This window comes from Capra hircus, chromosome 10 (genome assembly GCF_001704415.2).
Source record: "Capra hircus breed San Clemente chromosome 10, ASM170441v1, whole genome shotgun sequence".
NCBI lineage: Eukaryota > Metazoa > Chordata > Mammalia > Artiodactyla > Bovidae > Capra > Capra hircus.
In genome coordinates this window covers 64,800,525-64,819,329 of record NC_030817.1, presented here as the reverse complement: position 1 = coordinate 64,819,329, position 18,805 = coordinate 64,800,525, and the positions used below count along the sequence as shown (strand labels likewise).

Below are 18,805 nucleotides of genomic sequence, written 5' to 3'. Positions count from 1 at the left end.
GTTAGAGACAGGATTAAAAGTCAGAGGAAACATATCTGACATAAATTTCAGTATATGAAAAGGGACCAAGAAGTACTTTTGTGCTGATAGGAGTGTATGTGTGTCTGTGTTTATATATAATAATTCATGTATTAGCAATGATAATTCCTGATTTCGTGAACTTCTATTTGTAACAAGTAACAAGTATTTTCAGTAGTGATGGGATATACAATGTAAACAAGGATCACAACTAGAAAAATTAACCTGAGATATTATTCATTAAATAATAGTATCTGGTTTGGATACATTGTATTTTTCACAGTGTCTTCACATCAATATCTTCTCAATAACTGTATGAGGTAAATTAGGAGACCACTGTCTCAAACTTACAAACAAGAGAAGGAATTGCAGTGGGGGTGGAGTGACCTGAAACTTTTTAGAAGTCACAGGGCAAGTCAGATGCGACTTTAACTTAAGTCTCTTAAATTCTGCTCTTCCTATAGGTGGAAATATATAAAGACAGCATTTTTGTTGGTTAAAAATAGTTAATTATAGGCATGGTTTGTCTGAACACATATTAAATACATATTACTCTATCTCAAATCACTTAATATAAGCACAAATAAAACTCTAGGGAGATGGCAACAAGATAAAAATGGGATTAACAAAACACTTTCACAAATAAAGCAAGAAGGAAGGAAGGAAGAATTGTTCTTCACTATTATTTTCACAACCATTTACAAACTTCTCTTGTTTAGATACTTACGAAGACTGAACTCCATAACTCAAAATTGAATGGAACTCAAGAGTAGAATCACCCATTCCTTGATCAAACAGGACTGGAATTGTTGGGTTTTCTCCTTACAAATTAAAAGGAAAAAGAAAAAAAATCATGGGAGTTTAGTGTGACACATACTTTTTAAAGCTTTTGTAAATTACATACAATCACTTTAGAAAATTTGGATAATGCTAATAAGCAATAAATAATCATTCAAAATATTTCCACCCAGATAATCAGACAGCATGAGGGTGATGTTTTTCTATTCTCCATATAAATGTTACACATGTAGATTTTTTTTCTTAAAAGGATAATAATTCTAGCACCATTGTGTATCTTGATTTTTCATTAAAAGATCATATATATCTTCCACATCAGTGACTGTCCCTCTTTATTTCTATTTTTAGTGAATGCATAGTACTCTGTTAGTAAGGCAGCATACTTTAGTGAATAAGAGCACAGATCAGGAGACAAGTTGCCTGGGTCTGAATCCCAGCTCTGCTAGTGACTATTACTAAGACCTTGGGTGAATACTAAGCCTAAACAAAATGAAGACTGTCATTCCCACAAGTGCGATGAGTTAGTTTTCTTCTGGTGGTTCTTGAGATTCTTCATCTTTGGTTTCCAGAAGTTTGGGTATGACCTATCTAGGTATGCTTGTAAGTTTATCTGTTGGAGATTCACTGAGCTTAAATTTATAAATCTAAGTCTTTCACCAATTTGTAAAGTTTCCAGCTATAAATCCTTCAAATATTTTTTCAGTATCATCATTTTTCTTTTCAGGACTTCAATGACACAAAACAATGGTTTAAAGGGAACAAAAGAAGGCTCCATATGTCCCTAAGGCTACGTGTTTTTCTCCGTCACTTTGCTGTCAATTCTTCATTGCATAATTTCCCTTATCTAATTTCAAATTCACTAATTCTTATCTCACCACCTCCCATTCTACTACTGAGCCCATTCAGTTAAAAATTTTTTTTCATATAGTATTCTTTCAATTCTGTTATCTCCGTTTGGTCCTTTTTCTACATATATATGTTTTTTTCCCCTCTGCCGAGAACCTCTGTCTTTCCATTCACTTCCATGAGTGTTCATCTTTAATTCATGTTTCATCATTATAAACCTGCTTTAAACTTTTTGTCTGAAAAGTTCAACATTTAAACATCTCAGGATGGAACTTGGTTGATTGTTTCTTCCTTGAGAGTTGGTCAGATCCTCCTGGTTCTCTGTACCTTGAGCAATTTTGGCTTCAGTTCAGTTCAATTCAGCCACTCAGTCGTGTCCAACTCTTTGCGACCCCACGGAATATAGCATGCCAGGCTTCCCTGTCCATCACCAGCTCCAGGAGCCTGCTCAAACTCATGTCCATCAAGGTGGTGATGCCATCCAACCATCTCATCCTCTGCTGTCCCCTTCTTCTTCTGCCTTCAATCTTTCCCAGCATCAGGGTCTTGGATATTTTGAATATCCATTAAAAAAAAAGGCTTGCATTAAAATTCTCTGGAAAAATGTACCTTTTTTGTTGTTGTTCTAGTAGGCAACCAACCCAATTAGGTTCCATAAGTTTTGTTTCACTCTGTGAGTGGTGGTTCCAATGTTAGTTTTCAGAGCCTTTGTTAAGCTGTTTGGGTCTGCCAGTACATGTGCTACTCAGAACTTAGATTGGGACTTGAGTGGTGGTTTAATGTAGTTTCAGTCTCAAAGCTGTTTCTTTGGGCCTGTTCTGTACCTGTGTAGGCTGGAGGTGAGCTCTGGACCTGTGTTGGTCTCAAAAGGAGGAGATTCCTTTTCATAGTGCTCTCCTCTCTGGGATTTCCCCCTATTCTCTCTAGCTGCAAGGGGCCCTGTTTCCCATTTCCTTTAGTCAAAATGATCAATTTCTTTCAGCTTTATAGTCCCCTGTGCTGTCATGCAGATTCACATGACTAGAGTTAACCTTGGGATGGAGCTGTGAGGCAAAGAAATGGCTAAGACTCCACACTTCCAATGCAGGGGGCACAGGTTTGATCTCTGGTCAAGAAACTAGGATCCCGCATGCTGAGTAGTATGGCCAAAAAAATAAATTAAAATAAAACGAAACAAAAACACCTAACTGGGAATTAAAAAAAGAAAAGAGGATTCACCCTGCAGTTTTTGGAACACAGTGGTCCCATTTCTCCCAGTTCTTTTGGCAAGTAAGACTGATTTTCTGTTGGGATTTTAGATGTCTATGTGGCCACCACGGCAGTGCAGTTCCATGACTGGAGATGGCCTTGGGAAAGAGCCAAAACAGAAAAAAACAAAACAAAAACACATGCAACAGGAATTCCCTGTACACTCTCCAGCTTCTGAGGAGCTTTTTCTCAAGTTCTCTGGCTAGAAAGATGGCATCTCGTCTGGGTTTTTTACTGTTCATGTCTACTGCATAGTTCTGTGTCTCAGGCTATGCCAGGGTCAAAACTGGGGAATAAAGGAGGAACAAAAACCCCCAGGAAACTCACTGCTTATACTAAACAGTCCTCAGATTTGTACTTCCTCCCCTTGGCCTAAGGAAATCTCTATTTTCTAATATTTAATGAATCTGTATTTGCAAACCGTATTTTAGAGCAAAAAGTACTTTAAAAAAAAAAGATTCTGACACTTAAATCTCACGCAGCTAAATATAAAATAATTTTAAGCAAACCTTTAGCATGTTTCATATTATAACCTGTTATTCTGGCCAGAACAGTCTGTATCCATCGTTCCAGGGTCAAAAGTTGAGCAAGAGGTTCTGTATTCTCACTGAAAATTGATATTTGAAAGTTATTAAAGCCATTGGCACAGGTCAAACTGAAAAGCTGAATTTGTAGGGTCTTTCTGTGGATAAATAATTGTATGAAAAAGTAAAACTCCTCCAGATTAGCTTCCTAGGTCATAGAAACACACGTGTCTAAAAATGCAGTTTTGGGAGGAAGAAGAAATTTTAAAGTACAAAGAATAAGATAACACCCTTATACCCATTTCCTGGAAGCAACAGAAAAATGTCAGTAAGTGAAATCACCCTTTCAGCTGCTCAAGTCAAAAACTAGGTGTCATCACTGATATATATGATTCCCTCAAACCCCACATTCTAATCTATCAGCTAGTCTTAGGTTTTACTTGCTAAATATATCCCAAATTGGTCACTTCTTTCTATCTCCTTCATGATTACCCTAATCCAAGTTACATTATTCCTCACCTGGACTGCTTCAGTAGGCTGTTCTTCCTGCTTCCACGATGGTGTTTCTTTATTATCTATGTATTCATCAAACAACAGCCAGGACGATTTTAAAAATGTAAATCATATCATATCACTTCCCTATCCAAAACATTCCAATGGTTTTCCATTACACATAAAACAGTTCTAATTTCCAATCTTGGCTCATAAGACCTTTTAAGATCTGGTTCTTTGCTTGCTGCATCCCAAGCATACTGCCTTCTTACTGTGCCTTGAACTTGCTGCCTTCTTGCTATGTTTCCATCATGCTGATATGTTCCTACTTCAGGGTCTTTGCTCTCAGTGTTGCCTGTGCTTAGAATTCTCTTCTTTCAGAGAACAGAACTGGTGTCTCTCTCAGAGAATAGAACCGGTGACATAGAACAAGTGTTACTATCTCAGAGAGGAGCTCCCTGCTGACTCGGTCTATAAAGAACCTCATGCACTGGTCTGTCCTCTGGCTCTTTATGATTCTAGTTTAGTCTTTCACACTATTTCTCAGTACTCAATACTCCATATTTATATGTTTATCGTTGGTCTCTCTTCTCTGTAATACAAATTCCATTGCACAGGAGCTTGATCCAAACTAACAACAAAGGCAGACCAGAAATGGAGTTATTAAAAAGAACTATAAAGTAGAAATTTGTTTACTTAAAGGATAGTTTTAAGTGAAGTCAAAATATACAACGAACTGTGCCAAAATTCTTATCTCTGGGCACAAATTTGACCTAAGAATTATTTCAGTTTTCAGAAATGAAAGTATACTCTGATTTGTTATAATCTATTTTCTTTAAAAATGCTAGCTTATTAGCTTTGATAAAGTTTTTTATAGGCCCTTAACTTCAGTATCTTGGTGGTGGTTTAGTTGCTAAGTCATGTCCAACTCTTGCGATCCCATGGACTATAGCCTGCCAGGCTCCTCTGTCCATGGGATTCAGGTTATACTCACAAGGACTTTCTAACAAAAGAGGCAAATATATTCCTACTATACAGGTAAGTTCAAATGCCTAATAAAAATGTTATGTATAATTATTTTTTTTTCAGATCCTAAGTAACAAAATTGTTACTACAGATTTAAATTGTTACTACAAGTGTCCCAGGGCTTGAAGAGACCTACCTGTAAGGATCAGTCTAACTTTAGAAAGGACTGCCCTGAGACATCCTATTCTTAAAGATACAAGGAAAGAAAGTGCTGAATATTCTTTAGAGAATAATTTACATATTAATAATTCTTACTTGGGAAACCACTGTGTAAAATAGGCTTGCACAGGCTAACAAGAAGTTGTGACTTTATTTTACTATGATTTATTTTTGTTTATGGTTGTGGTTATTGCTGCTGTTTAGTCACTAAGTCATGTCCAACTCCCCATGGACTGTAGCCCACCAGACTCCTTTGTCCATGGGACTCTGTAGGCAAGAATACTGGAGTGGGTTGCCATTTCCTTCTCCAGGAGATGTTTCTGACCCAGGGATTGGACCCAGGTCTCCTGCATTGACAGGTGAGTTCTTTACCACTAGCCAACCTGTGTGTAGTTAGGTGAGGCTTTAGAGTCAGGTCTAGGTTCAAATCTTTGGTCTGTCTTGGGACAAGTAAAAACCACTCACAGTCTCCAATTCCTCATTTTTAAATGGGAATAACAATACCTACTTCATTAGACTATATTAAGAATAAAAAAAACATATAGCATAGAATGCTTACAACATGTTAGTCAACAAATAAAAGATAAATCTTTCTGATGACACCTTCTTCCTAAAAGATGACATTCTATGTCCTAGTACACTAAGTAGAAGACAATTCAAAATTATGTTTTCTAATGACATGGAATAGTAGAGACAGAGCAACTACTTACTGGACCTGACTTCCAATCCTACCACCTTTTGTTGGGGAAACCACGTTAAGTGTTTTATCAATAAAATAATTTTCTTGAGAAAAACTAATATCTATCACTACAAATTCACTGAGTTAAAAAAAACTAATAGCAACAATAATAAATATTAATAGTACTGTTATCATCATGTAGAATCATGAGAATTTTGAAATAAACAATTAAGTGTTCTACCTGTCATAAAAAACTAATAGATATTTGCTGTTAAATTCCATTCACAGATGGTCAGAATACAAAAGTTTAAAAACTTGTTCTGAAAACTAAAGAACTATTCATAGATGAACATATTGTTTTCATTTACATTTATAGTTAACATTTTGTCCATATCTCTACAACTACAGCATTTGGGTCTTTAGAAAATAGAATAAAAATAATAATACAAAGATCTGAAGAGTAACCAAACCCCAAATAGCAACTCTAATGCTGGCAAAGTACTCTAAGAAAGGAATAGATATTCTTTGCAACTTTTTTCCTTCTGTGACAGCTAAGATAGAGAAGCAAAGTTCTATTGCTTTAATGGCTCTTAGAAGAAAGATGCAAGTAAATAAACATTCCAGTTCTTTTAGAAATCAAAAATTGGGGCTTTTATCATATTTTTAAAGTTGAATCCAAGTAATAAAATTGATTTAGTATATTACTTTAAATTGCAAAGAAAAAAGAAAGAAAAACTCATAATCTAATCAAAACAGTTACAATGAAAAAGATTAAAGACAACTTAAAAGAAAATTAACCAAAACATTAATTTAAATATACCTGCTTATCTTTTGATGTTGCAAAGGAATAATGGGGATCACAGTATTGCACAGAGACTTGCATAGAGGGCAAAGATACTCTCCACTCTCCAAGTCGAAAAGATCAACATGTATGCGCTGCTGAGAGCTCAGCTGTACAGCTTCAAAATACCTGCAAAATTCCAAGACACAGGTCCATTTGAAACTACACATGTATCTTTGCTCTAATCCAAGTGAAAAAATGTGGAATTTTTGCCCAAATAAACATCTTTAGAATCTACATGCAAAAATACACAAATTACAGAAGAAATAGCATGCCCATTCTTTTGGGAGTAAACTGGAGGACACATCAGGGCAGAAACAAATTAAAAATAGTTTTACTGAATTATATTGATAAACCTGTCTCTTGCCTCAACAGCATGGAGATATACAATACAGACACTATGTCCCTCTGTTTCCAATGACCAAGCGAAGTAGTAAGTGCAATTATAAGAAAATCATGTATTTTAATCTGATGCCAAAAAGGTAAACCTGATATAAAATATTTCCCAAGAAAAATACTTCCGTATTTTTATCTCTTCCAGACATATAACTAGAATTTCATGTCCTATTCTATCTCAGGGATATTTTTCACTGTATGTTTTGAGGGGAATCAGATTTTTATAAAGATAACTACTTTTTATCCAAATAATGGTAAAGAAAGACTAATTCCTTTGGGAAAGAAAGTACAGTGAGAAATTTAAGTTGATAATTTTATACACCAATTTCAAAGGGTGATACTATAATGAGTATCATGCAAACAAAATTAATAATTAAAACTGCTTCAATTATTCAAATAAGAAGAAAAGAAGACATGAGAAAACATGCCTTTTTGTGGCCTTTAGAGAACTTCAATATTCCTAGCTTCTTTCAAGAAAATGTCAGAAGGACAACTTACTTCTGCCAGCACACTGCATGCATTACGTGACCACAGCTCCCTGTGTAAGTTCCATATGCCAAGTCTGCATCCATGAAAAGTGGGTCCATGGTTTCTGATACAAAAAGACAAAATATAAGGTATATATTCATCTGTTCCACAATGATAAAAAGAAACCAAACAAAAAAGAGGTTATCACTTCTAACATTCTAACCATAAACTTTCTTAATATCAGGGTAGTAGGATACATATTCGTAATAGTTAAGTAAAAAGAGGAAAACATAAAGCTAGACTTCAGGTATGATTAGTGTGGATTAATGACAACTACTATTCATAATGTACATTTTTATCTTAACAATAAGTTTCAAGTTGCATTATTTTGGTTTCATTAGGTTTCAAGTTGCATTATCTTGGTTGTTGAAGTGATATTCTATGATTCAAGTACAATTTCTTCATCTGTAAAAGAAGCAAATATTGATACCTAGATCACAGTGCTGTTGTGAGGAGTAAGTGAGTGAATACACAGAAAGCACTTAATCAGTGAGTATTAATCAGTGGCACACAGTGAGTATTCATTAAATGCTAGCCTTTTTTCACAACTGTGGTATAAATATGGTAATACAGTAAAATGTTTGCTTCCTTGTATTTTCCAATGGCTTCATAATAATAAAAGATCCTTTTAATTTAAAGAAAACATTAGCCTTTTTTATCATTTTTATTATTTCAAAGGTATTTAAAAATTAAAGCAGATAACTCCTAATGTGATGTAAGAGTTATTTAATACAGCACATTACCTAATTAGTACTCCAGCCAAGAAAATGTTTAACAAGATCCTAATCACATGGCAACAATCAGACAAATCCTCAATGTAAAACACTGTACAGGACAACTAACTAGTTTGCATTCTTCAAAAAACTTATTATCACCAAAAAAAAACGGAAAGGCAAGTGACTTCTAGATTAAAACAGACATAACAAAAGCAACATATGAAACATGTCTGAATCCTAAATGAAAAAAAAAGTCTAGCTATACATACAAAAGACTTTCTGAGGACAGTTGGGGGAAATCTGAATATGGATTTTAGATATTCCCAAATTATTAATTTTCTTAAATGTTATACCCAGTATGGTAGACAAAAAATATTAGATAGATTAGTTTTAGAAAATGCATGTGGAAACATTTAGGGATGAAATGCCATGAATTCCTACTTTCAATGGTTCAGCAAAACCAAATGGAGATGGAAGGATTAGATAGACAGACAGAATGAGCAATGTGGCCCTATGCTAACCAAAAATTTAAAAAATAGACAAAGGAGGCAACTTGGTATGTAAAAACTTAAGAATTTTACAAATGGGTAAATTGTGATCTGACCAAATAAGGCTAAATGCAACCTCACTCCCAAACTTCTTTCAGATAGTAATTTTTTGAATTACACAGGAAAGAAAAGAAATGGTCAAAAAGACATTTTAATAAATACATACCCCCTGAGAGTTCTATGGGTTTTCCCCTGTGCTGGGTTAAGGCGGTGGATTTCTGGACACAGGCTGATAATACCATGGCATTATTTTCTATTTTCACCTCTTGTTCTTCTTGGCAGAGGATGCATGTCAGCACCTCCTTTTCAGTAATTGATGGACCCCGTTTAGGACCCAAAGCAATTCTAGAGTAGTCATTGACTGCTGGGGTGCTACCAAGAGAAACGACCAGAAATGAGGACACATGTTTTGGTCACCTGTCTTTATATTCTGGTAGATTTTAAGTAACTGTAGGGCAAGAACTTTAAGAACAAAAATAATAAAATAAAAATCATACTTAGAAATATTAGCTTAAAATCCACCCCCTCCCCCATTTTTCTGACTTTCGTCAGTTAATTTGCTTACTAGAAAATACATTCTGTGTTGCAAAGTGCAAAAAAAAAAAAAATGCAGATCACACAGTAGAACATATATTATACTTAACCGATATTAAAAAAGTAATACATGCTTATTAAGAAATTTTGGAAAGTCTAGAAAAGTATAAAGAAGAAAACAAAAAGCATTATACTCTCACAACCTAGAAATAACCACTTGTATATTTCCTTCCAGTCTGCTTTCCAGTTACAATATTTTTTACATAATTAAGATCACATTATATAGAGTCTGTGTCCTGCTTTATTTACTTATATCTTAGTTGTTTCTTCATATCATAAAAATTGCTTCAGAAACATTATTTTTAAATGGCTGTACAGCACCCTCACTCTATGTGCCATAACAGTTTTATTCTTTCCCACTTATTAGGCATTTAAGTTTCTATTCTACTTTGGTAGCTATTAAAATTAAAAACATACATCTTAATGATTTAGCAATTCATAAGATGCACTCAGTGTGTACAATAATAATAATAAAATAAGCAAGAGCAAATATTTACAAAACACGAATTATAATGAGGCATTGTTTCAAATACTTTAAAAGTTATGCTACTTCATTGAATCCTTCCAACAATTCTATACGGTAGGTACTATTATTATCTCTGTTTTTCAGATGAAGAAACTGAAGCCTAGAGATGGCATGAGACTTACTTAATGATTCATCTAGGAAGTAACTGGGCTAGGATTTAACCTAGATGATCTGATTTCACAGGCCATGCTGCATAATACTGCCTATCTATCTGTACAAGAAGCTCCCTGAAATATTATGTATCATCGAACAAACTGGAAATAAATGAAATGGTCATCAATGTAAGTGAAATTACGTAATACAGAATACTATGCAGTTTTTAAAAAGTGGGTCTCATCTAGGTGTGGTCCTACATTCTAGAAGGCATCCAGCAACATGTGGGTAAAGTTAACCTTTTGGTTACTGAAGGCCTAGGGGACACTAATAGACTTTAAAGGATGAAGGGCCAGAGATGCTAAACGTGCTGCAATTTATGAAAAGAACCGCTGCCCAAATGCCACTGAGCTCATTTTATATGTGTGAACATACATATATAGATTTCTAAGACATAATATTAAATTAAAATGGGAAACTGAAGAATGATATGTACATAATGCCATTTATGCAAATAAAACAAAAGGCTGAATGACACATTCCATGGCTACATATATTTGTATGTAACAGCACAGTGAAAATTCTTATAAGATAACCAGAGTATCTCTGAAGGAGGGCAGAAAGGAGTGTAGGATTTCATTCAGTACTCAAGAAAATATATTTGTTATCCTGGGATAGGAAAAGCCTGCTTAAACAAGATATAAACAGTTAAAACTCTAAAAAACCAACAAATCTCTTTATTAACACTGAAAATTTGCTATAGCTAAAATTTCATAATTAATTTTAAATAAACAGGGAAAAATATGGGAAACATGGAACAAATTTTAATATCTATAGTTTTAAAGCACTTCTAGAAATCAGTAAGACAAAAGTAAAGTACCCAAAATAGATGGGCAAAGGATACTTGGAAGACAAAATGTAACAGGCTAGTGAATAATCATAAGAAAAGATGCTCAACCTAGTACTAACTAATCAGGGAATTTCAGAATAGCACAAATTTATAATCTTGATTATATCAAATATTTTCAAGTGCTGATAATTTTAAGTATTGGTGGAGAATGAAAGAAATAGGAACTCCTCATACACTGCTGGGAGTAGACAACTGGTGAAACTACTTTGGAGGGCAATATGGTAGTATCTATTAAAATTTTAAATACTTATAACCCAGTCCTTTCATTTAATAGATTCCACCCTAGAGAAGAACTTGTAGAATTGCAAAAGGGGACAAATAAAAATGTTCTGACACATTGTAATATGGGAAAATTGGGAAATAAGAGGAAAAACACCTTGTGTCCAAAATCTGATAAATAATGGATATCTATAATATGGAATACTATGCAGCAGTTGTGAAGAATGACGCAGAATTACACTCTAGATCTATCAGTGTTGACATAAAAAGATTTAAAAGACAGAGTGAAAAAGCAAGCTGCAGACAAAGTATGATAAAATTTTAAAAAGCCACTAAAACACACAAAACAAGATTCATTATTATTCACATACACGTGTTTACTAATGTGTAGAAAGACACCTAGAACAACAGTCATTTATAACAATGGCTATAGGTGAAGGACCAGGAATGTAGAGGATGGTTAAAGGGAACTTACTGTGTTACTGTGAATTGTTCTCAATAAGAACACATATATTATGTGTACAATCAATCAGGCAATAAAAAGATTCTTAAAGCATTAGGGCCACTAATTAATTCTGAGTACATTTCTGCTTAAACCTCTCATTTAAATAAATATACAATAGTCTCTTGTTCATTATTTTATAAATATTATATTGTTAATATGTAATATTGAGGGGGCTGGGACTTTTACTTGCTTTAAATTTTGTATTAGTTTTTAGTTTTACTACTGTTGTCATCCCAGGATAGTTTACCATCATATATGCATATTTTAATCTTTAAAATATTGAGTCAATAATCTTTGTGATTCTTTGCCAGGGTGCTCAGCTTCAGGATTACAGATGTATTATGTATAGCATAATGTTCCTGTTATTGTAAAAGCACAATTTCCTAAAAGTATCCACAACTTGAAGGTATTTTCAATATTTTAAATTAGAATGCTTTCAAAGTACCATTATTTTGCCTACTCCCTTTTCTTACTGTATCTAAGTAACAGCCCACAAAGCACTGCTCTCAGAAAGTTAATTCATTTCCCTAAGAGCACACCATTGTCATACAGTCAGAAAACGAGGTTTACTAATTCTCATTCCAATGTGCTTTCCAGGTGGTGCAATGGTAAAGAATCCGCCTGTCAATGCAGACGATACAAGAGACGTGGGTTCCATTCCTTGGTCGGGAAGATCCACTGGAGGAGGAAATGGCAACCCAGTCCAGTATTCTTGCCTGGAGAATCCCATGGACAGAGGAGCCTGGCAGGCTACAGTCCACGGGGTTGTAAAGAGTCAGATGCAACTGAGCACACACATGCACACACATTCCAATGTGCTCTCCATGACTATAACTCTAAGCACTGTCTTCTTTTTTAGAAAAAAAGAAAAAGTAACATGGTGAAGAGCTGTTTTTGTTTTTTCCCATTCTATAGTAACAGCAGTCATTTTTATTGGAACTCATATAAAAATAAGGTGGAATATATGAACTAGAAAATGCACCTAAAAAAGCCCTCGTATACAAGATAACAGGAGCCGATCTTTGCTATTTCCATCTTCATATCTTTTTGTGTGTAAAGGTTCCTGACAAACTTTACTGAATACTTTAACTGTGTATCAACAAAAAATTACATCCACTAAGAGGTTTCACTGTGTCTTTGCTAGCTTAAAGTAGTGTAATTGCGCTTACTTTAAAATATATTTTGAAAAGACATTATTTAAAAGTGAATATGTAATTTTTCCTCCAAGAAAAAGTGAACTGCTAATTTTTGGTTTTGCTTTGTTTTACCTCTCTTCTTCCATAATGGAGTCTTCTTTCCCAGACATCTCTGATGTACTGTCATACATGAGTTTGTGAGTTTCAATGAAGTTTTTCTGTAAGGCAGACATCTGAGCCATGATCTTCTGGCGATGCAGCCTAGCAGCTTCAGCTTTTCTTTTTCGTTCTGCTTTTTCTTTATCATGAGTAATCTGAGTATTAAGAGATCACAAAAATTAGGTAAAATCCATTGTTGAAATTTACATATACTGTTCACTTAGGAAAAATTTCCTATAGTAAACCTAGATTCAATCTGATGTCTTAAAATCAACATACAGGCTTCATCATATCCTACAACTAACTGCTCTTTTGTTTACTTCAATAATTTAACTCATTAAAAAAAATTTTAACTTAAAAGGCCAAGTACCTTAAATATCTAACAAACTGCCTTTCATATTCAATGCAGGTATATTAAAAAACAAAGTTAAATAGTAATTCTGAATCACCTGTCAACCATGTAACGACTGACATTTAATCAATTTAAAATCAACTTGGTGATGTCTAAGTGTTACTCCTAGACCCACTGCTAAGAATGAGAATTTTAACAACATTACTGAGATATATTGGAGTCTTATTACTTATTTTAACTTAAGACCAGTGTTTTTCTTTTAGAAAAGATAGTTAATAACCACAAGTAAAAATATTTCAACAATTTAAAGACTGGAATCCTCAAAACCTGATTCATTATACTATGGAAAAATTCATAACCTAAATATTGCTGCATTTTATTGAATCTAAGACACACCATAATCCTGTGTTCCACTACAAATGCTGCTGATTAGATAATAAGAAGGCATGGATGTAAGACATTCCAACTTCTGATATTAAAATACTTCAAAAATTAATAAAATATGGTATTTTTCAACAGAGCTCCACTGAAAAGCAATTTCCTCTGCTTTTCCTATATACCTTTCAATAAATAGGTTCCTTGTAACTAACAGAAGCAGCTCCCTCATGCCAGTGAGGTTCAAAGACAGAGATGAATATTTCCGTCATTATAATGTTATTACCTCATCATTCTTAATAGAATCTGATCCTGATGTAGTTGCTACAATTAAACAAGATTTTTCTCTTAATCGCTTCACGGTGTCAAACATCTGTGAAAAACAGATAAAATGTTAAAAAAAGAAGTTTGGTTAAACTGAGCAGAATAGAAAAATTCACTCATCTGATTTTGTCACATTTCCAAATTTCTCTGACTTAAGCTGTTGATGCACACACTCACACACACACATGCATACACACATACATATAAATACATAATAAGTAGCAATTCAGCTAAGAAGTTTGAAGATAGCAAAAATCAGCAGAATCAGTCTGCAGGATAAGCATACCTCTATTTTCTAGGGAAATTTTTTTTTTTTTTTAATTTCAAGTAACATTGCTAGTGCAAAGACATAAAGACAAAGATATAATATGGAAAGTGAAATCTTTTCTTCTTGATGCCAGTCCCTTTCGCCCAAATCAACTAAATTTAAAGATACTAGCATTTCTTTGCAGGAAGAAAAATTAGAATATATGTTTCTTTATATATAGTCTCATAAAAACTGATCCTACTATTATATGTTGTTTCCTACTTTCCATTTTCACTGACTCATTTATCTTTAGGGGTGTTTGCAAGTAGCTTATACAGATCTATCTTGCTCTTTTCATGTCTGAGTTTTACGGTTTTATTGACACAACATGCACATGTGTTGTGCACTCGTTGTCTTCACTGCACAGCCTGGCACAGGGATTGGTGACTCGGGTGGGCAGCTGGGCTATTCTCTCCACAACTGCTTTGCACTTATTGGAGGAGACAGATTTGTTTGTACAATGAGATTTGGTGTACAGTAAGATTTGTTGCGTACCAGCGGCACCTCAAGCTCCTCAACGTTATGGACCAGGAACTTTCAGAAGCCACTGGGTAGCAAGTGCTTTGTTTCCCTGTTGCTCCCAACATTATCTGGTCCTTGAGTCTTCTGGCATCCAACTGTCAATGCCTCTGGTTTTCTCCAGTTACATTTAATTTTGACATACTGGCCTGACTGGTGCCAGATGAACTTCTTGGTCCTCAGGTCCTCTTTCTGACAATCTTGGGCTTTATGAGAGTGGCCATGAGGCCAAGTAGGAGATGGCTACCTCCACAGTCAGTGCCCAGGAAGAGATATCTCATTCTTTTTATTAATAAATATTAAGATTTCAGAGATAAGACAGCATGTCCATAAAACTTACAGTATTTATATTTTGAAAGAGCCTCAGTTTCATGAGGGAAAACCTCCCACAAGGAACTTACAACAAAACTTTATATTAACCATTTGAATAAAATAGCCAATGTTTATAAGGTCAGACATTTCTGCTTTTCATATAGTTTGACAATGAATCTTGGTATGTAATAGAAAAATTAATATAAAAAATAGAAAAAATAAATAGAAAAATAAACTTTCAGGGCCAGATCTCTAATTTATAATACCATTTACATAGGATATAAATATTGGACTAAATGATAGTTCAGTTCACTTTTAATTCAGATTATCATTGGCTTATAACATTCTATAAGTTTCATGTGCATAATGTTGTATTTCTACATCTCTGTACACTACAGCATGCTCACATCAAAAGCTTAGTTTCCATCCATTATGATACAGTTTGACTCCCTTTGCCCATGTCACTCTCCCCTTACTCCCTTCCTTCTGGTAATCACTACTCTGTTCTCTGTACATATGTGATTGGTTTTGGTTTGATCTATTCATTTATTTATTTAATTTCATCAAATTTAATATTCCACATATGAATGAAATTATAAAATAGTTATTTACTTCACTTCTTTTGTTTTTGTTTTATATTTTAAAATGATCATATTGGTAAGTTTAAGAAAAATACTAAATTATCATGAAATCTACTTCAAGAAAAATCTTGGTAATAACATTATCTTAGAGTTACATATCAAATTACATCACACTTATTTAAGAAGTATTTCTGATTAAGTAATCAAAAGGACAGACTGCTTGAATTACAAAGCAGTCAAAGATCTCCAATTGATATAAATGTGGCAAAAACCACTCTATATTCTAATTATCAAAATAATATCTAGCTGATAACATAAAAATATTTTAATAAATACAGCGAGAAGAAACTTCATAACCTTGGTTTCATGTTTCCATTTGGAGGGTTTTCCATTAAAGTAACATTCCTGACCTCTCTACGCCTCATCAACTTCTCCCCAAAGGTACTGCCATCCACTCAACAGGTCAAGCTCCAAATTAAGTCATCTTTGATTTCTCTCATTCCTCCTATCAAATCTATCAGCAAGTTCTATAGCTCCTTCTGTCACATTATACCTCAATCAGTCCAGCTTCTTGCCATCTGCCCCCTAGACTATGTCATGGCTCATTTCTCACCAGGTTTACTGCAGTCATCTTTTAAAGGTGTTCCTGTTTTTATTCCTGTCCCTACAATCCATTTACCCTTGACCTCTAAGATCCTATATGACCTGGCCCCTGGCAACGCCTCCGACTTTGCTGCCTACCTTTCTCTACCCCCCCCATTATGTTCCTAGTCACCGTAGCCTTCTCTTTGGCCACCTCGGGCTTTTGCATTGCTTTCTCCTCAATCTGGAGTACCTTCCCAGATTACTCTAAGACTGGCTCCCTGTCCTGCAGTGCCAAGTTACTACCTAAAGCCAGCCTTTCTGATTACCCGTATAGTTACCCCCACTCATCTACTGAATTATCCCGATATTTCTTGCTTATTGTCTGTACCTCAATGTATACTCCATGATAACAAGCACCTTATCTGTCTTTTTCAGAGCCTAGAAATGAGCACGGCACATAGCAGGTTTACTATACATATTTACTAACTAATAAAATAAATTTTCATTTATTAAAAAGACCCCTCCACTAAAACATAGGGAAATTAGTATTACTAACATGAAAAATTACAGGTGACCATGAAAATCAGTAATAAGTAATTTTACAATTAGCAAATACTATGATTTAATCTTAGAGGCATGCAGAGGATTCTTAAATATTTAAACCAAGATATGATTCATTTAGTTTTAGGTTTACCTGGAGTATCCACATAATCATGTCCTTCTGCCCTTCTAACTGTGGAATCCCCTTGAGTTTTTCCAAAAGCATTTGTATATTCTGAGCATTCATGGCTGAACTTCCCAATCCTTTTTTAAAACACAAAAATTCTACATCATAAACATGTACTTCATAATTACATATAAATTTTAATTTATAGTTAAATGTTATTCAAATTGATAAAGTTTGGACTCAATCCCTTAACTACATTAATTTTTCGATGGAAGAATCTGCAATCACAGGAAGTGCCAAATACTAAATTAAATAACTTGAAAAACTGGAATTACTTTAGTTCTCTCTTGTACATTTTCTACTGGGTCTGCAAAGTGAAAACTACCCTTAGTGATCTGTCTCTTGCCTTTCCTCTACTTTGCTCACTGTCTGGTAAAAATACTTACTGAGAACCAAAGCTCCCAAAAATATGGAAGTGAGAGCTGTCATACCCATAAACTGAATAGGTTTAGGCTGTATGCAAGAATCTAAAAGAAAAAGTGTTTAAATAGAAAATGAGATGCTTTTCTCTTATTGATTTTCTAAATCAAATGTTCCTAGAATGTGCTCTGAAAAAACTGTCTTAATGACGTAGCATTTAATAAAAATCTAATCTAAACCTATCCTGTTCTTCCAGGTTGAAAACAATGCAAAACACATTATCATTCACTCAGACTTCCGCAATCATTTTAAATTCAGAAACATCAAAACGTTCACAGATGGGTACTGTGAATATTATGGTTGATATAGCAGCATATATTTGATAATACTGTGACAAGGAATGAAAGTAAGAAACCTTTAATGTATGCAGCCCCCACAAAAGGGGGATGAGATTGTGCAGTAAAAGGATTGTTGTGAGGATTAAAAAACATGATTTGCACTATTGAAAATTTTAAAGACTAAAGATGCTAGGAAAAGATTAAAGCAATTTCAGAGGTTTTTGTCTTAAGGACTAACTAAACTTTATCAGAAACCCTCTTGCACTGTTGGTGGGAATGTAAATTGATAGAGCCACTATGGAGAACAGTGAAAACTAGGAATAAAACTATCATATGATCCAATAACCCCACCACTGGGCATATACCCTGAGAAAACCATAACTGAAAAAGACACATGCATCCTAATGTTCACAGTAGCACTATTTACAGTGGGACACGTAAGCAACAGATGTTCATTGACAGATGAATGGATAAGGAAGATGTGGTGCATATATAAAATGGAATATTACTCAGCCACAAAAAGGAACACATCTGAGTCAGTTCTAGTGAGGTGGATGAACCTAGAGCCTATTATATAGAATGAAGTAAGTCAGAAAGAGAAAAACAAAGACCATATATTAATATATATATATATATGGAATCTACAAAAATGGTATTGGCGAGTCTATTTTCAGGGAAGGAATGGAGATGCACACAGAGAACAGACTTGTGGCCATAGTGGGGAAAGGAGAAAGTGAGGCAAATGAAGAAAGTGGCACAGACATATGTACACCACCATGTGTAAAACAGATAGCTGGTGAGAAGCTGCCCAACCAGCACTCTGTGATGATCTAGAGCAGTGCGATGGGAGGAGGGGAGAGAAACTAAAGAGGGAGGTGATATATGTATAATTATGGCTAATTTGCATTGCTATAGGGCAGAAACCAATACAACATTGTAAAGCAATTTTCCTCCAATTAGAAAATAGATTAAAAAAATAAATAAGAGGGAAAAGAACTCCATTAGAATTCAGCTTTCTATTACAAATTGGCAATTAGCTGAAACTGCTGAAAATGATACTAAAA

General features: G+C 34.4%; 1 protein-coding gene and 1 pseudogene across 1 annotated transcript in view; both read right to left on the bottom strand.

Annotated features, from left to right (window-relative positions):
• Positions 1-18,805, bottom strand: part of UBR1 (ubiquitin protein ligase E3 component n-recognin 1) — a 162,524-nt gene that overhangs the window by 51,195 nt on the left and 92,524 nt on the right. The window contains exons 27-34 of the mRNA XM_005685547.3: positions 17,011-17,120; positions 13,975-14,061; positions 12,935-13,116; positions 8,986-9,191; positions 7,526-7,619; positions 6,611-6,760; positions 3,420-3,517; positions 746-839 (exon numbers count right to left, since the gene is read on the bottom strand). Coding sequence (XP_005685604.2) covers positions 746-839; positions 3,420-3,517; positions 6,611-6,760; positions 7,526-7,619; positions 8,986-9,191; positions 12,935-13,116; positions 13,975-14,061; positions 17,011-17,120 — 1,021 coding nt within the window. The remainder of the gene's footprint in view (positions 1-745; positions 840-3,419; positions 3,518-6,610; positions 6,761-7,525; positions 7,620-8,985; positions 9,192-12,934; positions 13,117-13,974; positions 14,062-17,010; positions 17,121-18,805) is intronic.
• On the bottom strand, positions 14,548-15,062 carry LOC102171982 (annotated as a pseudogene).